The 19,328-nt window shown below is 38.3% G+C and overlaps 1 protein-coding gene across 2 annotated transcripts in view; it reads left to right on the top strand.

Annotated features, from left to right (window-relative positions):
• CADPS (calcium dependent secretion activator) overlaps positions 1-19,328 on the top strand; it is a 265,905-nt gene that overhangs the window by 153,578 nt on the left and 92,999 nt on the right. The window contains exons 17-21 of one of the 2 annotated variants that reach the window (XM_021718484.1): positions 6,928-7,034; positions 8,028-8,036; positions 12,562-12,582; positions 13,761-13,917; positions 14,725-14,866. In XM_021718484.1, coding sequence (XP_021574159.1) covers positions 6,928-7,034; positions 8,028-8,036; positions 12,562-12,582; positions 13,761-13,917; positions 14,725-14,866 — 436 coding nt within the window. The remainder of the gene's footprint in view (positions 1-6,927; positions 7,035-8,027; positions 8,037-12,561; positions 12,583-13,760; positions 13,918-14,724; positions 14,867-19,328) is intronic. The other variant, XM_008069830.1, reaches the window with a different exon arrangement.

Below are 19,328 nucleotides of genomic sequence, written 5' to 3'. Positions count from 1 at the left end.
AATAAGCAAAAACACTCATGGTCCCTACCCTAAATCCTGAAATGGGCGAACACCTTGAAAGAATCTCCAAAACAAATTCACTGAAGCCAAACACAGCCATTCCCCAACCCCTACCTCCCACAACAACACTAGCTGGTACACTGAAGCCAATGGGTTCCCTGAACACTTACCTAGCGAAGGAAACCTATACTATAAGGGGCCTGCTCTCCAAAACATAATTCCATTTTTTCTTGGGTCTCCCCCATATAGTGGAAACACAGAGCACTTTTTCTTTTCCACGAAAGTACTGCATTGAACAGAATCCACTAAGGATTCCATTCTACCAACATTTGAGGACCAACTCTGACCCAGGCACAGCTCTAGGCCCTAGAAACACAGAATTCCCCAAGCAGAGGGAGAGACAGACACGTAGATAATTTGCTATTAAGAAGGGCCAGAAATGCCCAGGTAGGGGCATCAACAGAGGAACTTGGAATGTGCTGTGACGGCATTCTCTTATTATGGCATATGAAGGTATAACTCTTCTCAAAGGGAGTTTCTCAAAGGTTTTTGAGCAGGAATATGACAAGTTCAGATGTGCGCTTTATAGAGATCACAGCTGCATGGTGGAGAATGAACTGCATAAGAGGAAAAGGACTGAAGGCTGACTTGGAGGCTTTAGCAACAGTTGAGGTGGAAATGAGCCCTGAGTCACATGTGTGTCCCCTCAGCAAAAGTGTGGGCATGTGATCCAGAATGATGGGCAATAACATCAAGAGACATTTGAGAGGTAGAATGGAAAGGCGATGCCTATAGGTCATTATATTATGGGGAAGAGACAAAGATGACCCAATGAATAGAGTAGGAAAAAATGATCCATGATTCATTCAACAGCCTTTATTAACGTATACTTTTATGCTGTCCTAGAGGTGGAATCTTCTGAAAAGAAGACCATAATGGAGATTCAAAAGGATTGAATATGCAAAACGAACCGTCCCACCAAAGAAACTGTACTGAATTACAACCCTGCTTATCTTTGACCCATGTAGCCATAATTTCAGGGAGGCAGGGTAGCATGATGTTATCTGCTTAGTCTTCTGTTCCTACTCTAGCTTTTTTAATTCCACCTCCATCCCCAAACATAGCAAATTGCTATAGGCTAGTTATTTTCAGCAATAGCATAATACAAACACTGGCATCTTCAGTGACACATCAATAGGCTGGAACTTGGTAATAAGTGGGTTTTTCATCAAACATATTCATTCCTCATATGATATTTCAGGGACTGGCAATTTGCTCACTGGAACCAGAGATGGTCAGGTTATTTAAGGGCTAATTGGAGTGTCTCTTGCTCCTGGATGCGTCTCTTCCTTGGCTCACTAAGCATGCAGAGGAATTCTCTTTTTGTTTTTCTGCAGTCACATTTAACTCTCTCTCTAGAAGCCAAGCAGATTTAATTGTGTAAACATGAGCAATGGTAATTGGGTAAATGAAGTTGGAAACCAAGGTATGATGTTTTTGTTTTGCTCTGTGAGGAAAAAAAAAATAGGGAGCTTGTTTTTCTATGGTGGCAAACCTCACTGTCAGAATTCTGGACAGACACTTGGCAGGAGGAAATCCCTTTATGAATTTCTCATCAAGATCCATTTAGCTGAAATATGTATCTGCTGCCTCATGGGTTATGGATCAACCCGGGAGTGCTTCATTGTCTTATTAAGCACCAGCTTTAGTGTTTCTCTGCACAGGTTCAGTTACCTGGGTGAGCATGAGTAAGAAGTTTCCATGAGAATTACGCACTTTCATGGAAAGCCCCATGAGGATGAGTTACCAGAGATGTACCTAACTTCGGGCAGTACTGTAGATAGAAAGACAGCTCTTTAAAAAATATAAAATATGGAATACTTTTTTATAATCAAGGGATTAGTGGTTCCTTTCTTTTAAATAGCTATCATTTAAAATAGAGTCTTTCAAATTCTATTTACACATTATTTTCTCCAAATAACTTAAATAAGAAGAAACCAGTAAGAGAAATTTTTTGCACTGTATTTTATACATCAAAATGGTCCAGCAAGAAAAGGATCTCATCAACTCTTGCTTTTAATAGGTGGTTTTTGCCAGAATATTACATTTATCCATATTTCTCAATCTTTCTTTTTATTAATGTCACTAGAATTCCATTTCCTATACGCCTGCAGTAAAATTCATTTTCCCAATTGAAAATTCAAGCAAACCAAGAAGCAAACTTGGCAATGGAGTATGTCCCTCTCACCATACAGATTGCTTTATAAACCAGAACTATTAGAAAAGAGCAGGTCCAAGGTTAATGAGACACTCATTAAAGAGAGAGAATTATACAAGCTGATAGTGCTCTGTGCCTGTACTGAAGGGGAGGCTATTGTTATAGGATGTTTGCTGTACTGATATTGTAAACCACATGACAGATGGGTCAAGTGCTGATTACAGTATTCTAACATTTGGAATAGCAAGTAACATATTTGATAAGCTGGCAAGTTTTTATATATGATTCAACCCACAATATAAAAGCCACGAGAATTCCAAATTGAAAATAATTAAATGAGCTGGAAACAATCAGATACCACACATTTTCCCCCAAAATGACAGATTTTGACATGTTGAAATTCCACAAAGGGAGCAAGAATATTTCCTAGCTTACTTGAACTAATAACGGCCCTTCATCTGCTTTTTGCAAAGCAATTAATTCCAGCCTTCCCACAATGTGGAGGTAACAATAAACATTTATAGGCACCTTAAGCTTTACAGAGCTCTGTCCCATACATTGTTTTATTTGCTCCTATCAGTCACCCTGCAAGATACACACATGCGCGCACACACACACACACACACACACACACACACACTCAGAATTTATAGATGAGGAAACTAAAGCCCAGAGAGGTTTAAATTGCAGGTGCAAGGAGACATAGAAAGCAGGCAGCATATGGAGGACGAGAAAACCAGATCTTCGAACTACTAATATATTGAATCCTATTTCTGGTCATCCGAAAGGAAGAAGCAGCTATTAATGCATGGGTGTTCTTCACTGTACAAAGTGTATCTTCTTTTGGTCAATGATGTTGCCACCATCATTCATGTATATCCATCTGGATAAAGCATTCAGCATTTGCATTCAGCCTCTGAGTGTCTCAATAGGGTTGGTGCTGGTGACACTGGTAAGAGTCCTTGTCAAACAATGTCACACCTTCATAATGTTGGAAAAAACTCCAAGAAACAACAGCTCTCCATTTGTGTTTTATCATTTTTGCTTGTTTGATTGTTCTTTTCAGAGTCTGTCATCTAACTTGTCACCCTTTGTTAAAGTCACTTTGTCTCTTTACTTTTTTACTGTCTCTCTTCACCTACCTGAGCAGCTCCCCTGCCACATCCTGGGCCTCCTCCTCCACCCACCCAAACGCAGACCAGCATGTTATATCAGAGTCTCAAAGGCATGCGTAGGCCAAAATCAAGTACTGTAAACTTCTATCATTCCTTTACAGCAGCTTTCTAGTTTAGTTTGCTTTTCTGTTCATTTTTCTTCTTGAAATTTTGTTTCCGTTTGGAATATTAAGCTGAGGCTCAGGCTCTCGAGTTTAATGTTGTAGGTTTTGAGATACTAAAAAGAGAGCATTGATTTCCAAATGTCCACATTTTTTGTCTAGCTATGTCTGACATATGCAACATTTTCAAATCTCAATGTCAGCACAAAATAACATTGTTGTTGCATAACATTTTGCATGACAATTTTTTATATGTTATGAGCTTCAATTCTGTTGTATGAAATGTTTCCTAAGTATACTATATTTTTAGTTCCCTTTCATCAGTGCTCCAGCTAGTGCAAGATTGGGGGATAGGAATATTGCAGTGCATTTTAAGACAGCAGAAGTGACAAAAAAAATCATTCCTAAGCACACATTTCTCCTTGACCTCTGCTGGGGGAGAGAGGAAGTGCTAAAGGATTTTGCACAATATTTTCTTTAAAGACAACATCTTAGAGAAGTCACTTTTAGTACCTTTTTTTTTTTTTGCCATTTAGCTAGTAAATAAGCTATGCAAATGAGCAGGAAAATAGTGCTGTGTCTCACTAAAGTGGCTTGATCTACAGATGATGGAAACACAGCTAATTAATAACAAGTGAAAGGCTGGCTACATGAGTTAATTGGCAGATCAAGTGTTCTAGATTAAAGGATCCTTAACCTGCCTACTTTAATGGTTGCATGGTCAAGTCGAATTACAGAAGGTTTTATTAAACATACTGTCTGTATATATACATCAGGCATACACATATCTGCGTACATGTGCACACACTCATAGAATGGCTGCATGTACATGTACACACTATGTGTATCTATGGATATCTATTGTAGTCAATCTAAAGAGTCCTGCATATTAAAACAAATCTTCAGGTGGTCCTAGCTTAAGCATCTTGGATTTCTCCGAACATAAAAGTCATTCACACTTTTAAATAATCATGCCTAGAAATATTGGTGGGAATCATTTTATTTCTGTATTATGCACAGCCAGAATTCCCCTAGATTTGGTGAGTGTTCTACCCAAAAGGACAATACTTTCTATTTTTAAAGCAAGAGATTTCAAAGATGTATACCAAGTGGGATTTCCTGCAGATTTGTATTAATGTGCAGGTTTGTCTGGTTACTAGAAAATGTATGTAAGTGTGTGATGTATGTATGTGGGTGTATGTGTCAAATGGGTAATAAGCATAGGATGAGGAATTTGCAAATTGATGTGTAAATGTGAATATCAACTAATAAAAAATAGTAGCCTATGCATATTTACTATCAAAATGCAAATACCTCACTCTACACATATTACCCAAACATATATACGCAGTATGTTTGTAGAAATGCCTGAAAGTCTACTAATGAAATTAATGATAGTCTATTATGAAATTACAAACAGATCAGGTGCCCCAAAAGCACAGAAGTCAACCTTGTCACTCATTCTGTCTTCAAATGTTTATTACTCAGGACCAGTCAATGAGTGGTCAGAACCTAAACTCCCACATCTTCTTACTCTGAGTGTTAGCCATTCTCTGCTTGATCTGCATACTTAATGTTCCTCACTATCCCACCTTCATGTGCTAACAATATCCAACCATATTTCTACCTGGGCATGGCAGAGATAACGGAGATTTCCGTTGACCTAAATCCAGGAAATCCACTTTCACACCAACCATCCGGCCTTGCGTGCCTGAAACTTTCAACATCCGGCTAATCTTGCCCTGTCTCATTCATCACTCTTAGATCCCACTGGAGAAAAACAAAACAAAAACAAAACAAAAAACCCTACCTTTTTTATATAGCATTTTGCTTAATTTATTTTTTGTTAGTAAATTCTAAATTACTAATGATCTGGTACATTCATCACCTATCCAAGAAATGTATAAAAGGAAATTAAGAAACTTTTTTGAAATTAGCAAGCTCCTATGATTTTGTTTAACCCCCTACCAAAAATCCTTTCTATGAAGCGTTAAGTAATTCTCTCTAGCAAAAAACATCTTGAAGCCAAAACACACCTGCTTCAGATGAAGAGATGAAAATGTTTCTGCAGTCCTTTTGCAACCATGCTAAATGATCTTTATTTCATTATACCCATGTGCTCTCCTGACTCTGAGGCTTCAAGGTCTGAAGAGGAATGGTTAAGCATTAAAAAAAAAAAAAAATCCCCCTGTGAGTTGAGATTGAAATCAGGCAACTTCATCAGCTAAGAAAACCTTTATGTTTCAAATATTACTCTTTTCCCCAAGGAAAAAAGTTAGTCGTTTTTGGCAAGATAATGACTTTGCCAAAACATTCATGAACTCAGCTCTAGAAAGGGTGCAATATAAACCAGGGTTCAGCTTCTTCTTGAGCTGGGTAAAAATACAACCCTGCCAATGTTTAGCAAAACTAAAAATAAAGAAAAAAATTAAGTACATTGCAACTTAACTGATAAAATTTCAATTGTAACAGCCAGTGGCACAAGCTACCAACACCTATTCAATAAATCTATTCCTGACACCCTTTTAATAACTCTATCCTGCCTAATGGCCCACGACTATCATCTGATTTTTCTTTGCCATCTCCTCCCAGGGCAACTTAAAACAGACAGATCTTTGAATCTGTTTTTCCAAAATGAACATTCCAATACCTGTTAAACATGCACAAATATAATGAAAAACAATGCTATAGTATTGAATGTTTAGAAATCAATCTAAAGAAATGAACTCAGCAGCAATCAAACTTAAACTTCAGGGCTGGATGTGGTGGCTCTTGCCTGTAATCCCAGCACTTTGGGAGGAGAGGTGAGAGGCTTGCCTGAGCCCCGGAGTTTGAGACCAGCCTGGGCAACTTGGTGAGACCTCGTCTCTACAGTAACCAAAAAGTTAGCTTAGTGTGGTGGTGTAGTTCTATAGTTCCGGCTACTTTGAAGGCTGAAGTGGAAGGATCACCTGAGTCTAGCAGGTTGAGGCTCCGTTGGCTGTGAGCATGCCATTGCACTTCAGCCTGGGTGACAGAGTGAGACTCCAACTCAAATTTTTTTTTAAAAAGATTAAACTTCTGTTATATCTTCCTACTTCAGGTAACAGACACAGTCAAGAGAGTGATATAAGATAGTACATTTATGCTGTCTTTAAAGAACATGTGTACAAAATGTCACTAAATTTGAAATGGGCTGTCATAGGCTAAATATAGCTTCATGTACAAATTTGAAGCTGGAGCACTGCTTTTTCCTAATATGTATTATAATGATGGTGATAATAATAAAATTGCTTTATGGTTTGCTCACTACTAATTAATGGCACTTAACATTTGCATGAAACTTTTTTTAAAAAATGAATAACTATTCAAAATTTCTTATCCACTAGTTCTAATGGCCACAAAACTAACCTGCCGTTCTCGCTGAATTTTAACACAAATTCTTGTACTACAGAAAATGTAGGCCGATTAATCACTCCTGCCAAAAAGCTTGAAGACACAATACGTCTTGCTGAACTAGTCATTGAAGTTCTTCAACAAAATGAGGAGCACCACGCAGAGGTGAGCAGGCTTGGGGAAAATGTCTTCTAGTGTCCCTAAGCTCAGGTTGCAGAGCTGATTCTACCAGCCAGAGTGTGAATAAGATGCCTTAACATCCATTTTCTTTTAACTGGGCTTGCAAAGAGAATGAAAATGGAAGTTTTGCAAGGAGAAGTCTTTGGAAGGTTGTTTAGAGTAACCAAAGAGTGGTTGCGTGTTGTACGTTTCAACCTAAGTTTTCAGATGTTTCTAGCAACAAGCAAATGAGGTGAGTGCTTCTTAAAGTTAATGATTCAAGCCGTATCTGGTTACAATTGTCCAGAAAACACAAAATACTTTTTGGTTTTTTGTGGTTGTTGTTGTTGTCACCACTGCAGTTTTTATTAGTTCTTTAGTATGTCGATCACAGACCATCTTTATGAATTTATCTCTGTAGCTTACTCTGCTTATACTAGAGTCCTCATTTTTTAAAATCTTAGATTGCCTGGGTTGCTAAACACAGTGACAGAAGCAAATTATTCTGTGTTGTTCAACGTGTCAACTCTCCAACATACATCTAAATAAATATAGCTTGCTTTTTTTTTAACCACTATCGAAATGATCCTTGTGATAATAATTATAAACCAAGGGATTTTAAGCCTAACTAAATCACAAACCTATAAGGACTTAAACAACCTAACACTCCCAAGAAAATATCCCAAGGCTTCATGATGGTTAAACTGTTGTATCAGTGTTTCCAAACTGAGATTTAAAATCATCTCTCTTAAAATAAACTTTTGAAAATTGCATAATTCCCCCTTTCCTCTACATTCAGATCTACAGCAAAAGGGGGTAAAGGGGCATTTCATAAAAGTAATTTCTCAAGCACCTAAAATGACTAAATGAAAATTGATAGTCTAGTTAAATACTATATAATATACCATAAATCCAACAGTCCCGACTAATGCCTGATTGCATATCTAAATTTCCTCCCTGTTTCTCTACTGTTTCATTCAATCTGGCTGATCGTGGCAGGGGAAAGAGGTATGTGACTAAACCGAATGAACCGGCCACCTGCTCTCATAATCTGTGCATGCCCTTCCAGTACCATGTCTTCTAATGGGACTTTTCCTGGTGTTCCTGCTTTCTAACACTGACCCAAGGAATGTAACAGCAACCTCCAGTGGACTGCTTGTGAAATGGGTGGCCCTCCACGGCAGGGTCAATGTGGGTGATTCTCTTGTGCGTGCATGAAGCAATTGATATTCTTAACAACGACTGCAGTTACATCCCGACACACACCTCCAACCTGCCTTGATTCTGTCCTTAGCCTGGTGTAGTTTCCCATGTCTGTCTGTATTTACCTTTATTACAGCAGATGAGTCCTGAACTTAGTAGCCAGTAGCTCACCGGAGTGATACTAATATTCTTCCACAACTGTCTGTATGTGAATCATATATACAGTATTTATATATAGAGAGAGTGCTGAAGAATCATTATTTCCCTGAAAACTCACTAAGGAGGGGGTGAAGGCCCATTGAGGCGGATACAGCTAACTCATCCAGCACCTAGTAGCAATGCACAACTGTGAGTGAGATGGGAAGATAACAACAACCTCCAAACATATAAACTTAGGACTCACTTCCAGGCACATAAAACTACATTGAGATAAAAATTTTTTTCCTGCTCTATCCTAAATGATGTTCTTTTCAGATTGGGGTCATTTGGGGTTCCAGTGATGGTAAGTGTGTTCTTTACAGGTATCTTCAAAATCATCTCCAGAGGTGTGGAGGGGCACTGGTTGAGGCTTTTTCCATGATGCTTGACCAGATGCTTGACCAAATCCACACATTTTTGAAGACATGAATACAAAGAGAACTGTTTTTCTCAGTTGTGCTTTTAAGTGAATCATAGAAGAAAAATGACAGATATACTTGATTTATAATCAAGTTATTTTCTGAGGCTGCTACAGGCTAAGAAAGGATGTATATTTACCTAAATTACTCAAAAGAGGAACCAAAGGAATGTTTAAATTCTAAAGAAAGCTTTTTATTTTTTTGCCGTTCCTAAAACCGCTTTTTCACTAAGTGCTAATTATCATCTTAAACTTCCTACCATCACAAAATATTCTAATCTTACATATTCAAAAGCCATTTAGAATAAATAAATAGGGTAGACAAATTCAATCCTGTTCCCATTACCAACTTTAAAAGTTAGTAATGAAAACTTCAGCATGCTTCAGAGCTTCAAAGACTACATTTTCTTTTAGATAAATGTACAGGATTATTTCCCTAATTTTAGCCAATCACAAGATCTTATCATTCCATCAGTCAGAAGCTACCTGTTGAGTATCTTCTGTCTACTGAGCACTGAGGCAACTACCTTGGTGCTTTTGGAAAGACAGTCAGTTCTAAGGCAGCTTTGGCCTTCAAGCAATAGAATACAGAACATAGGCTCTGTGCCAGAGAAGCTTGGGTTTGAATTCCAACTTTGCCTCTTCCTTTCTTTGTGATCAACCTGGTTACTTAACCTCTCTTAACGTATAAATTGGAGAGAATAATGGATGGTCATTGTGAGAGTAGAAGTTTGTGTTAAGTAAAGCATCTGGTATTATGCCTGGCACATAGTAAGCACACCACAAAGCTTGGCTATCATGTTATTAAGAACAAATTGCTAAGGAAACAAAATATAAGAATATCTGAGGCCAGGCTCCGTGTCTCAGCCTGTAATCCCAACACTTTGGGAGGCTGAGGCTAGTGGATTTCCTGAGCCTGCAGGTTTGAGACTAGCCCAGGCAACATGGCAAGACCCTGACTATACAATAAATAAAAAATTAGCCAGGCATGGTAGCGCGTGCCTGTAGTTCCGGGCTACTTGGAAGGTAGAGGCGGAAGGATCGTCAGAGCCCAGCAGGTCGATGCTAGGGTGGCTGTGAGTGTGCCACAGCACTCCAGCCCCAGCAATGGAGTGAGACTCCAACTCAAAAAAAAAAAAAAGAAGGGACAAAACCTACAGGGAAATTACCAAATGAATGGAACAGACAGATTGTGTTAAGGAGAGTAGATTCGTTTCAAGGTAAAATGGGCCAGAAAGGTACCACCGCCTTTTCTCAGCTTTCATTTACAGATCGCAATCACCTGGAAAACTCTTAAAAATTCCGATCCCCTGGTCTCACCCTAGCTCAATTAATTTGAATCTCCTGGAGAGGTACTGAGCACAGGTGATTTTTAAAAGCTACTCTGGTGATTCCAATACAACCAGGTCGAGCGCGGCTAAGATAGAGCAGAAGAGGTAGAATTAACCCTTGCACGCTAAACACGGGATTTTCCTCCCCCAAAAGGATGAAGTAAGACAATTTTTTTCTACTGATCAGTACTAACTGCTATATACTCTGGGTGCTCAGTAAACAAAACAAAAGGCACTAAATCCTAAGCGCAGATCTTGACTGTGTGGCCATGCTGTCTGGTGGTACCACTTAAATGACAAGTAAACTTGCCTTGCCTCTCTCCCCCAGGAAAAAAATGAAAAACCCTTAAAGTCATGTTTAATTCCAAGATATAGTAATTAAATTTCCCAAGGAAAAACACCTATCAGTTAAAAACACATCACATATATGTGTGTGGTATGTGTGTGTGGTGTGTGCATGTGTGTGTGTGTGTGTGTCTGTGCACATACATGCACAGACACACATACGTAGTTTATGGTAGCTGTTGTCACATTTATCTCTTAATTACACTTAATTCAGTTCCCAGAGCCTAATCTACTCACACACACACACACACACACACAAATTATACCTTCATGTTTTGTTGCTACACTTTCCCCATCTCTCTCTATGTATACGTATGTATATGTATATATGTATTGTGGTATAGAGAGAGGTACATATATACATGTTAGCTTGTGTGCAAAATATACAGTGTGTTCAGTGTGGTAGACTGTACCCCTTAAGCACACACCTTTGTCTTTGAATAACAAAAAGCACTGGGTAAGTATTTAGAAGCCAAAGTAGAATTCCTTATTGTCTTAGGAAAAGTTTATAAAGACTTTAGATGTCCATGAACATTGTGAGTTGTCTCGAGTGCAAAAATAACATTTATCTGTAAGAGCAAGCATAAAATATATATATTTTAAAACTTTCCCTTGCCCAACCCAGTCACACAGACTGTTCATTTAATTGGGATTACACTTTGGCTTTTGGTTGTTACTGCCCTTGCAAGAATCATTTTCTCCTTCTCAAAGAGTCAGGTTTGATTAGAAGGTTCTGAAAGGTTCTTGGATGTATGGAAGTAACTCTGGTCCCCACTTCTTCTCCACCTCCCAAATTTAAATTCTCTTGGCTCACTAGAGTCCTGAATTGCTCCACCAGACTCCAAAAGTGATAATTCATGCAACAAAAGTTGTTCTTTGTAGTGCTACCTATCTATTCATATAATTATTAATGCAAGGACTATAGATATTTGCTCAATAATTCATTAAATTACAACGAGGGACTAAGTTCTCTATAAATGGTAGAAGTGGTGCTTCTTATGGCCTCTGGTTTGCAACTTTTAAATTAAAAAGCTGGTCAAAACCAAGTATGAGGTTGGGTCAAGAAATTTTTAATTTCAGGCATTTGGAGTTGGTTTTTTGTTTTGATTTTTTCTTGTCATTCTAGAGCAAAATTGTGTCTGGGGAGGCAAAGAGCATTCCCAATAACTGTTTTCTTGGACTCAGCCTGAAGATGTAAGGTTAATTAAATAACTAAAGAATAAGTACTAGCCAACATTTGGTGTGTCTTTATAAATTTTTCAAATATCCTGAATCAGGATTGATGAGAGTCAGCCCTCCATATAGATTTAGGGAGCAGGGATGGGACTCCATACAGCAAGTTCCAGTTCTCAGATGGTCTCTGCCTAAAAGGCAAGTGGTTGGGAAAGCTTTTAAGGTGGGATGGCGAGGTTCTGTCTCTACTGGATTTAGCCAGGTGGTCAGTGGAGTAAGCCCCAAACCCCAGGGCTCTCATCCCCAGGTGGTAAAACTGCAATAAAACCTCATCAGTTCAGACCCAAATACTTTGACAATTCAATTGCAGATGTGGTTCTTACAATTTGTCTTAAGTAAAATTTTTGATATCTCAGCTTTCTCAAGAAATTGTGAAGACTCTTTTTACAAGTTAAGGGAATCCAATGTTTTTTTTCCATCCTAGGACCTGTTAAATTAAATCTTCCATCTCTTTGACTTTCATTTATAAGTCAACTTACCTAAAATTATTAGAAGTTTTTTTTAAAAAACTGTTATATTCATGATACATTTATATGAAAACCAATATAGACTTTATGAATACCTTTTACTTTTATGCCTAATTACAACCTGTATTCAAAATAAGTAAAATGATATCTCTTTAGAAATCTCAATAATGTAGGCTTTTTTTTTTTGCTAACAGACCTGTATTTCCCTTCTCCCATTACTCTGAATCAGTGAGGTTTTACTGTAAATTAAAATGAAAGCAGCAGGTGTCTATTTCCAGCCAAGCTGACCTTGCAGAATGGTCCATGACTTGATGTTTTTCATTTAATTTGCAAACCAGCCACATGTTGATAAAGGAGAAGTAAGTAAAGTGAAATCTCATGGAAGAAGAGAAGTGGACCCCTATTCTGCCTCCTAGTGGCTGTTAGATTATCCCTCAAATAACTAATAGATCACCGAAGAGCTTGGACATTGAACAAACCCTTTCATTTATGGAATTATTTCCATAATCATCTTTCATGTTTTCAAGTGCCTTCCCATCTTTTTTTGGTGAATGCTCCGGAAAGTGTTTCCAGTGTAAATACTTTACGGCATTGAGTGGGGAGGTGGGGGACAAAAAGGGGCTGGCGATTTGTTTTTGTTTTTCTGCTCTCTTTGAAATCGGCAAAACAGGGCCTGTTGACACCGCCACTCATTCTGCATGCTCCCTGCCAGAAATGATTAGTCAACATGCATGCATGCCTTTGAATTGCATTCGCATCTGGCCCAGTCCGATGTGAATGTCGCCCCTGAGACCCTGCACAATGATTTCCAAGGACCCATGTGCATGAAAATGAGTTACTTCACTGATATTTTTTGGTTTTCAATGTACATATGTGTCCAACCCCTAGAAAAGTAAGTCCTGAGCTTATTCAGTTTTTACTAGCCTAAGCCTGATCTTTCCTCCAGACCAGATGCAAAACCAAAGGTTCCTTGCTTAAGAGATTTCAACTTAAAAGTTTTGTGACAATTGCAACAATGGTTTCCTTTAACTTAGTATGAAATAGGAGTAACATTTCCAATGTGTAGGGAAGCATGTGTCCCTGAGTTTGTATGAGACCATAGACAATTAACCCCCAGATATGTAGACATAAGTGAACAATAATTACAAATTTTCAAGTTAGACCAGCAGAAAACCCATAAACACAGTGAAGAAACTCCCAAATTCTAATACTTTAGAGCAAGAAACTAGCCAACAACAATGATAAAGAGCATGACTCAAAACATTCTGAGTTATTGTAAATTGAACAGAAGTTCTACATCTGCCATTCTTCTACAGCTGCATCCTCTGACCCAGAGGTCAAAATAATCACGAAAAGCACCGCTGTGGACACTTAGAGACCTAATTGTATTCAAAACACTGTTCTCTTTACAATAAAATTACCAAACCCTGCTGGATGCATAATTAATCTTGAACAGTGAGGGCTGGAGTTCTTGTCTTAAGTCCAAGAGAGAAGCTCATCACTTTTCTGTCTGTTGTCTTTCTGCCAAATTTCAAAGGCCTTTGCGTGGTGGTCAGACTTAATGGTGGAGCACGCGGAGACGTTCCTGTCACTCTTTGCGGTGGACATGGATGCAGCCTTAGAGGTGCAACCCCCAGACACATGGGACAGTTTTCCATTGTTTCAGCTGCTGAATGATTTTCTCCGTACTGACTGTATGTATTATCTTTGACTGACTTTCCTAAGTAGTATGCAGATAAACAGATTGCTAAGATGTGTCCATCCCAAGCAGACTATAGGCTGGACATAGCTCTTCAGAGTTTTATTATTACTAAAAAAAACAAAACAAAACAAAAAAAGCTTACAGTTGGTGAGCATTCTCTTTCTTCCAAAAAGAATCCTATTGCAGGGAAGTCATCTCTTACCTAGACAGAAGATCTGAGAGCAATGTGAGAAGAGGTGTCCGTTTTGTGTGTGTTTTATTTGCTCTCAAACAAGTTAATTAACTTAACTCGTCACGTTTTGCATTTTTTATCAAACGATGCTCTCTAGGTGAAAAACAATTTCTAGCTGAATAACACGTCAAGCATTTCAGAGTATCTTAACAGCAGCAACAGCCATAAAATAGACCCTTCCTCCCTAGGGAGGGTAATGAAAGAAGGGAGGGTGTAAAAATGTTCTTTCTTCCTGGTGGCTTAATGGAAGGAAGAAGAGTGAGTGCAAAAGAAAACATTTTTTTAAATAGTGTGGGTTGTTGTTTTTGTTGTTTTTTAAAGTATCATGATCATTTTTCCTTTTAGAGGGTAGTTACAAATGAGAGAAGTGTTTTCAAATTTGGTTTATTTTCCAAACGGATTTAAGCATGAGCTTCAATGCTGTTCATGCACTTTTTTTCTTCCCTTCTCTTTTTGGCTTCCTTAGAAGTGGTATATTTAATATAGAAAACAATCATTTCTGTGTGAGCATTGTTTGTTGATAAAGCAGCTGTGGGTTCTTACCAAGCTTTTGCTTATCTGTTCTAGATAATTTATGCAATGGAAAATTTCACAAACATCTGCAAGACCTGTTTGCCCCACTTGTTGTTAGATATGTGGATCTGATGGAGTCCTCAATTGCACAATCCATTCACAGGGGCTTTGAGCGGGAATCATGGGAACCAGTCAAGTAAGGAAACCTCTTTTGATACCATTGGAATTTGGGTACAAATGGCTGGAGAGTCATACAGAAATGAATGAATGGTGTCATATGGCTTTCATTGTTAGTATGGAAAGAGGGAAAACACCATACATATTTCCTACTATGGTGTCCATAGCTTCCTTGCCAAATAGGGGCAAGAGGGAAGAAGTTGATAAATGTGTTATGAAGTGAAATCTTTACTATACAAGATGAGGAAGGAAGAAGGAATATAAACTTGGCTATGATATTTGTACTGAGTATCTTATTCCAATGGCGTCATTCCTGTGAATTTGTGTTTCCCAAAGTGTGTTCTGTAGAGTTACAGGCAAAAAGGTCAGCAAACTCTTTTCTATAAAAGGGCAGATTGTAAATATTTAGGTTGTTGGAGTCACATAATATCAGTCACAAATACTCAGTTCTACCGCTACAGCACGAAAGTGGTCATAGACAGTATGTAAAAGAACAAATGTAGCTGTGCTCCAGTGAAACTTCATTTACAAAGCAGAGCCATGGTTTTCCATTCCCTGGTCTAGGCCTTGAGAAAAACCTCAAAAAAGTACTCTATGGCCAAATATGTTTAGGAAACACTAAATACCCCATGATCCAACCACACCCTTGTCTCCCAGAGAACCACAATGCACACTGGTATATTTTTAAACTCTGAGAGTATAGTAATACAAAATTTTGTTTTACTCTGCTTTCCCCAGAGTTTCCTCATATATTTTACCACAGTATGCTTTTGTTTTGTTTTGGTTGTTGTGAGTTGGAGTCTTACTCTGTCGCCCAGGCTGGAGTGCAGTGGCAATGCTCATGGTCACTGCAGACTTGACCTGCTGGGCTCAGGCAATCCTTCCACCTTAGTCTTCCAAGTAGCTGAAACTACAGGCACAAGCCACCACACCTGGCTAATTTTTTGATGTATTGTAGAGATGAGGTCTTGCCAAGTTTCCCAGGCTGGTCACGAGCCCCTGGTCTCAGGCAATCCTCTCACCTCGGCCTCCCAAAGTGCTGGGATTTACAGGCTTGAGCCACTACGCCCAGCACACAGTATGCTTTTTTAAAATGAGATATCTATCCTGTGAGACAAATTATGGGAAATTCTGTGGGTTATGAGTTCATCAATTTTCACAACTATCTGGTACATCTTAAAGATTCAGTGCCACCTCCATTCTCCACCAGGAAGAAGGCAAGGAAGTGAGGCTGCCAGAGGGTCAGTTTCAGACTCCCCTTTCTGGAAAAATAGACTTATATGGAGAGTTTTGTGATATGATTTAAAAATCTGCAATAAAGCCTTGTATTGGCTTTGCCCTGTTAGAGTCTCTCTCTCTCTTTCTCTATCTTTCTTTTCCTGTAAGGAAATACTCTTGCTCTCTCTAGTCGTTTACATTTGGGATACAGCAAGCAGTGTGGAGCAAAGTAGGGGTATGTACAAGCACACTTTCAGAACAAATATTCAAGAGGCTTTTCCTCAAGTTGGAAGCTTTGACTCGTGCCCTCTTTTTTAGCAGTTTTATGAACTGAGACCTTCCCTCTAATATTACACTCTATGAGACTCTCACTGATAAATTAATGCAAAACAGCTTTCTCTGCCTCCCTTCCACATCTGAGCCAAAAGAGAAGTTTGTTGACTTACTCTACTGAGAGCAGGTTAATCAGCAGTAGCTCTTCCTTGGTAAATACCAATAAATTTAAACTTTAGCTTGTTATTCTCGGGTTTATAACAGTCTTGTAATATGCCCCTTATGACTTTTAACTCTTGAGGAGAAAAATGAGTCCCTTGAAGGTAAGGCATTATTAATAAGGGATGCTGTTTTTTTTTTTTTAATACTCACTATTATCAAGGCAGTTGTGTTTTGGAGAACGGCTGTGAAAAGGAAAAGGTTAAAATGAGTAATATTTGCATTTGAAAACAGCAGTGGTCTTGAAATAATATTTACTTGCTTGTGTTTAAATGTGGAGATTGCGCCAGCTCCGTGGCTCAGCCTGTAATCCCCCACTTTGGGAGGCTGAGGTGAGTGGATTGCCTGAGCTCGTGGGTTCAAGACCTGCCTGGGCAACTTGGCGAGACCTCATCTCTACAATAAATCAAAAAATCAGCCAGGCGTGGTAGTGCATGCCTGTAATTCCGGCTACTCGGAAGGCTGAAGTGGAAGGATTGCCGTAGCCCAGCAGGTCGAGGCTACAGTGGCCGGGAGCAACCACTCCATTTTCTAGCCAAAAGGCAAGGGTTTGAATCTCTGTGAACTTGTTTGCCCCCCTGCAAAACTAACATCTTCTAATGTCCCTATCCAGTGTCTGAGAATTGTTGTGAAGCTTTGTGATGTCACTAGGTCATTTTATAACCTGTTAAATTCTTCAGAAGCCAAGCATTACTATTTCTTTTGAAGCATTAAATAGTCTTAATACTATCAGAAGTAAAGGTAAAATCAAAATCTTCTTCACAATTGGAAATCTTTAGTCTGGGAATGTTTAATTGGGGATTTTTTTTACTGATAAAATGAAATTTGAACTCTTGGATGAGCAATTTAAAGATCTACAAATATAGTAGTAGTTGTGAATTATAGCCTGATAATTATGTAGATGAATATATGTATGTTTTAAGTAGCTTTTTGCTGTCCAAAACTGTGCTGTTGGTTAATGAATATGATTGTGTGTGATTTGTTCAGTTTCTCTAAATATTATATGCCTTTCAGAGTATATGGAGAGGTTTTAAAGTGCCAACTAAAACATAAACTAAGTTAGTTTTTTTTAATTACACACGTTTTATTAGCTGATTTGTAAACAAAGTATGAATGCCATGAGACAGTTTTGCAGAATGGCATCAAACGGAGGGTTTAAAAAAAAGCTTGGGGACAAGCTTAAATTCTAAGAGGATTGTGTCTGTCCATGCTTTCTACCTTGTCAAAAGAAGCAAAGTGTGAACTTCCATCTGACCACTTATTGGAGAGTTGATAAAGAAGCAGATTCATTTTTCTTCTTGGATTTTTTTTCCAAGAGCCGTCTTTTTAAAATGCATCTTATCAAGCTCACACCAAAACAAGAAACTAACTTAGGTAAATAGATTTGCTCAATCTTTTCGATTTCTGCCAATACACCCCTCGCCACAGTCTTTCTCTCAAACAACTGTTATCCTCAAATAGTTCTGTTCTTCTTTCTTTCTTATTGACATCTGATTATAGGTAAAATGAGAAATGTATTGTAATGTTTACCTCAAAATAGCTAATATTCAAAATTCTAAAGAAAAACAGCACTCTGACAAGAATATACTACCAATGTGTTGAGTTTGCTAAAAATAGAATTAAAAATATTTTTTATTCTTCAGATTTTCTTTTTTCAGACTATGACCCTGTAAATGAAAATGAGATATGATCATTTAGTCTTATACAGTTGAGGCTAATTGATGGAAATGTTACAGTGGCTAAGTCCTATTGCAACCTTTCCCTAGAAAGATGGCTTTCCATCTCTTCAAGGAGAGAAAAGAGAGACTACAACTCTGTTTCCATTAAGCCAGATACAGTCATGGTCAGAATCTCTGTGAATTGGTGGAAGATGCCATCTTGTAGCTTCTAACCACAGCTGAAGATAATCAGTTTCTCAAAGGCCCAAATTGTCAATTAAACTCTGGAACCCATAGGTCTCTCATGGGTTTCCATCAGGACACATCATAGGGCCAGCACTCATAGATGGGCAGGTTGTTCACAACCCTTGTGACAGCTGTGAATATGAGCTTTTGGTCCTAACAAGAAGTAGACAATATTTTCATGAGTTCTTTAACATTGGCTCATTGTTAATGAGCTATGGTAACCTTCATTGTGGGAAAAAAAAAAAAACAAACCTAGAAAGCATCTTATTTAAAGTCTTACATGTCTAGTAACTCCCCCACCCTCGCCTACTACCCTTTCCTGACAGATGGTCACTCCGTCTCTACTTAAACACCTCCAGGCACAGGGAATCTTTGGCTGCATGGTTGCCCATTTCAGATCAGGATGGCTCTGAATGGTAGAACTAAACACTGCTTCTTGATCTTTGCACACTGTAAAATCTGGGTTTCTCATTTATCAAAATGCACTTTCTCTCTCTCTCTCTGCCTGAGATATGCATATGAAAAGTATTTTTAAAATAATATTCTTTCCCAAAATGTCAATATATTTTTTAAAAATAAATTTTATTGTGTATTTTTAAGGTGTGCAACATAATGTTATAAGATATATATATCGTAAAATGATTATTAGAGTGGAATGTATTAACATATTCACCATTAAATATTAATGATAATAAATCATCAGATCAAAGACACCTTAGCAGTATGTAGGTGGCCTGGTATCAAATAGACAAGTATTGGACTTAGAGTCAGAACTCTTGACTCTCTGCCAGTAACTTGCTAGATGAACTTGGGCCACCAAGTTTTATGAGACCCTCCCACAAGTGACCTTCCTGAAGCTTAGTGCCC

Source organism: Carlito syrichta, unplaced genomic scaffold (genome assembly GCF_000164805.1).
Source record: "Carlito syrichta isolate Samal-C Ts95f unplaced genomic scaffold, Tarsius_syrichta-2.0.1 Scaffold312220, whole genome shotgun sequence".
Classification (NCBI taxonomy): domain Eukaryota; kingdom Metazoa; phylum Chordata; class Mammalia; order Primates; family Tarsiidae; genus Carlito; species Carlito syrichta.
Note: the sequence above shows the minus strand (reverse complement) of the source record. Positions and strands in the feature narration are given on the sequence as shown.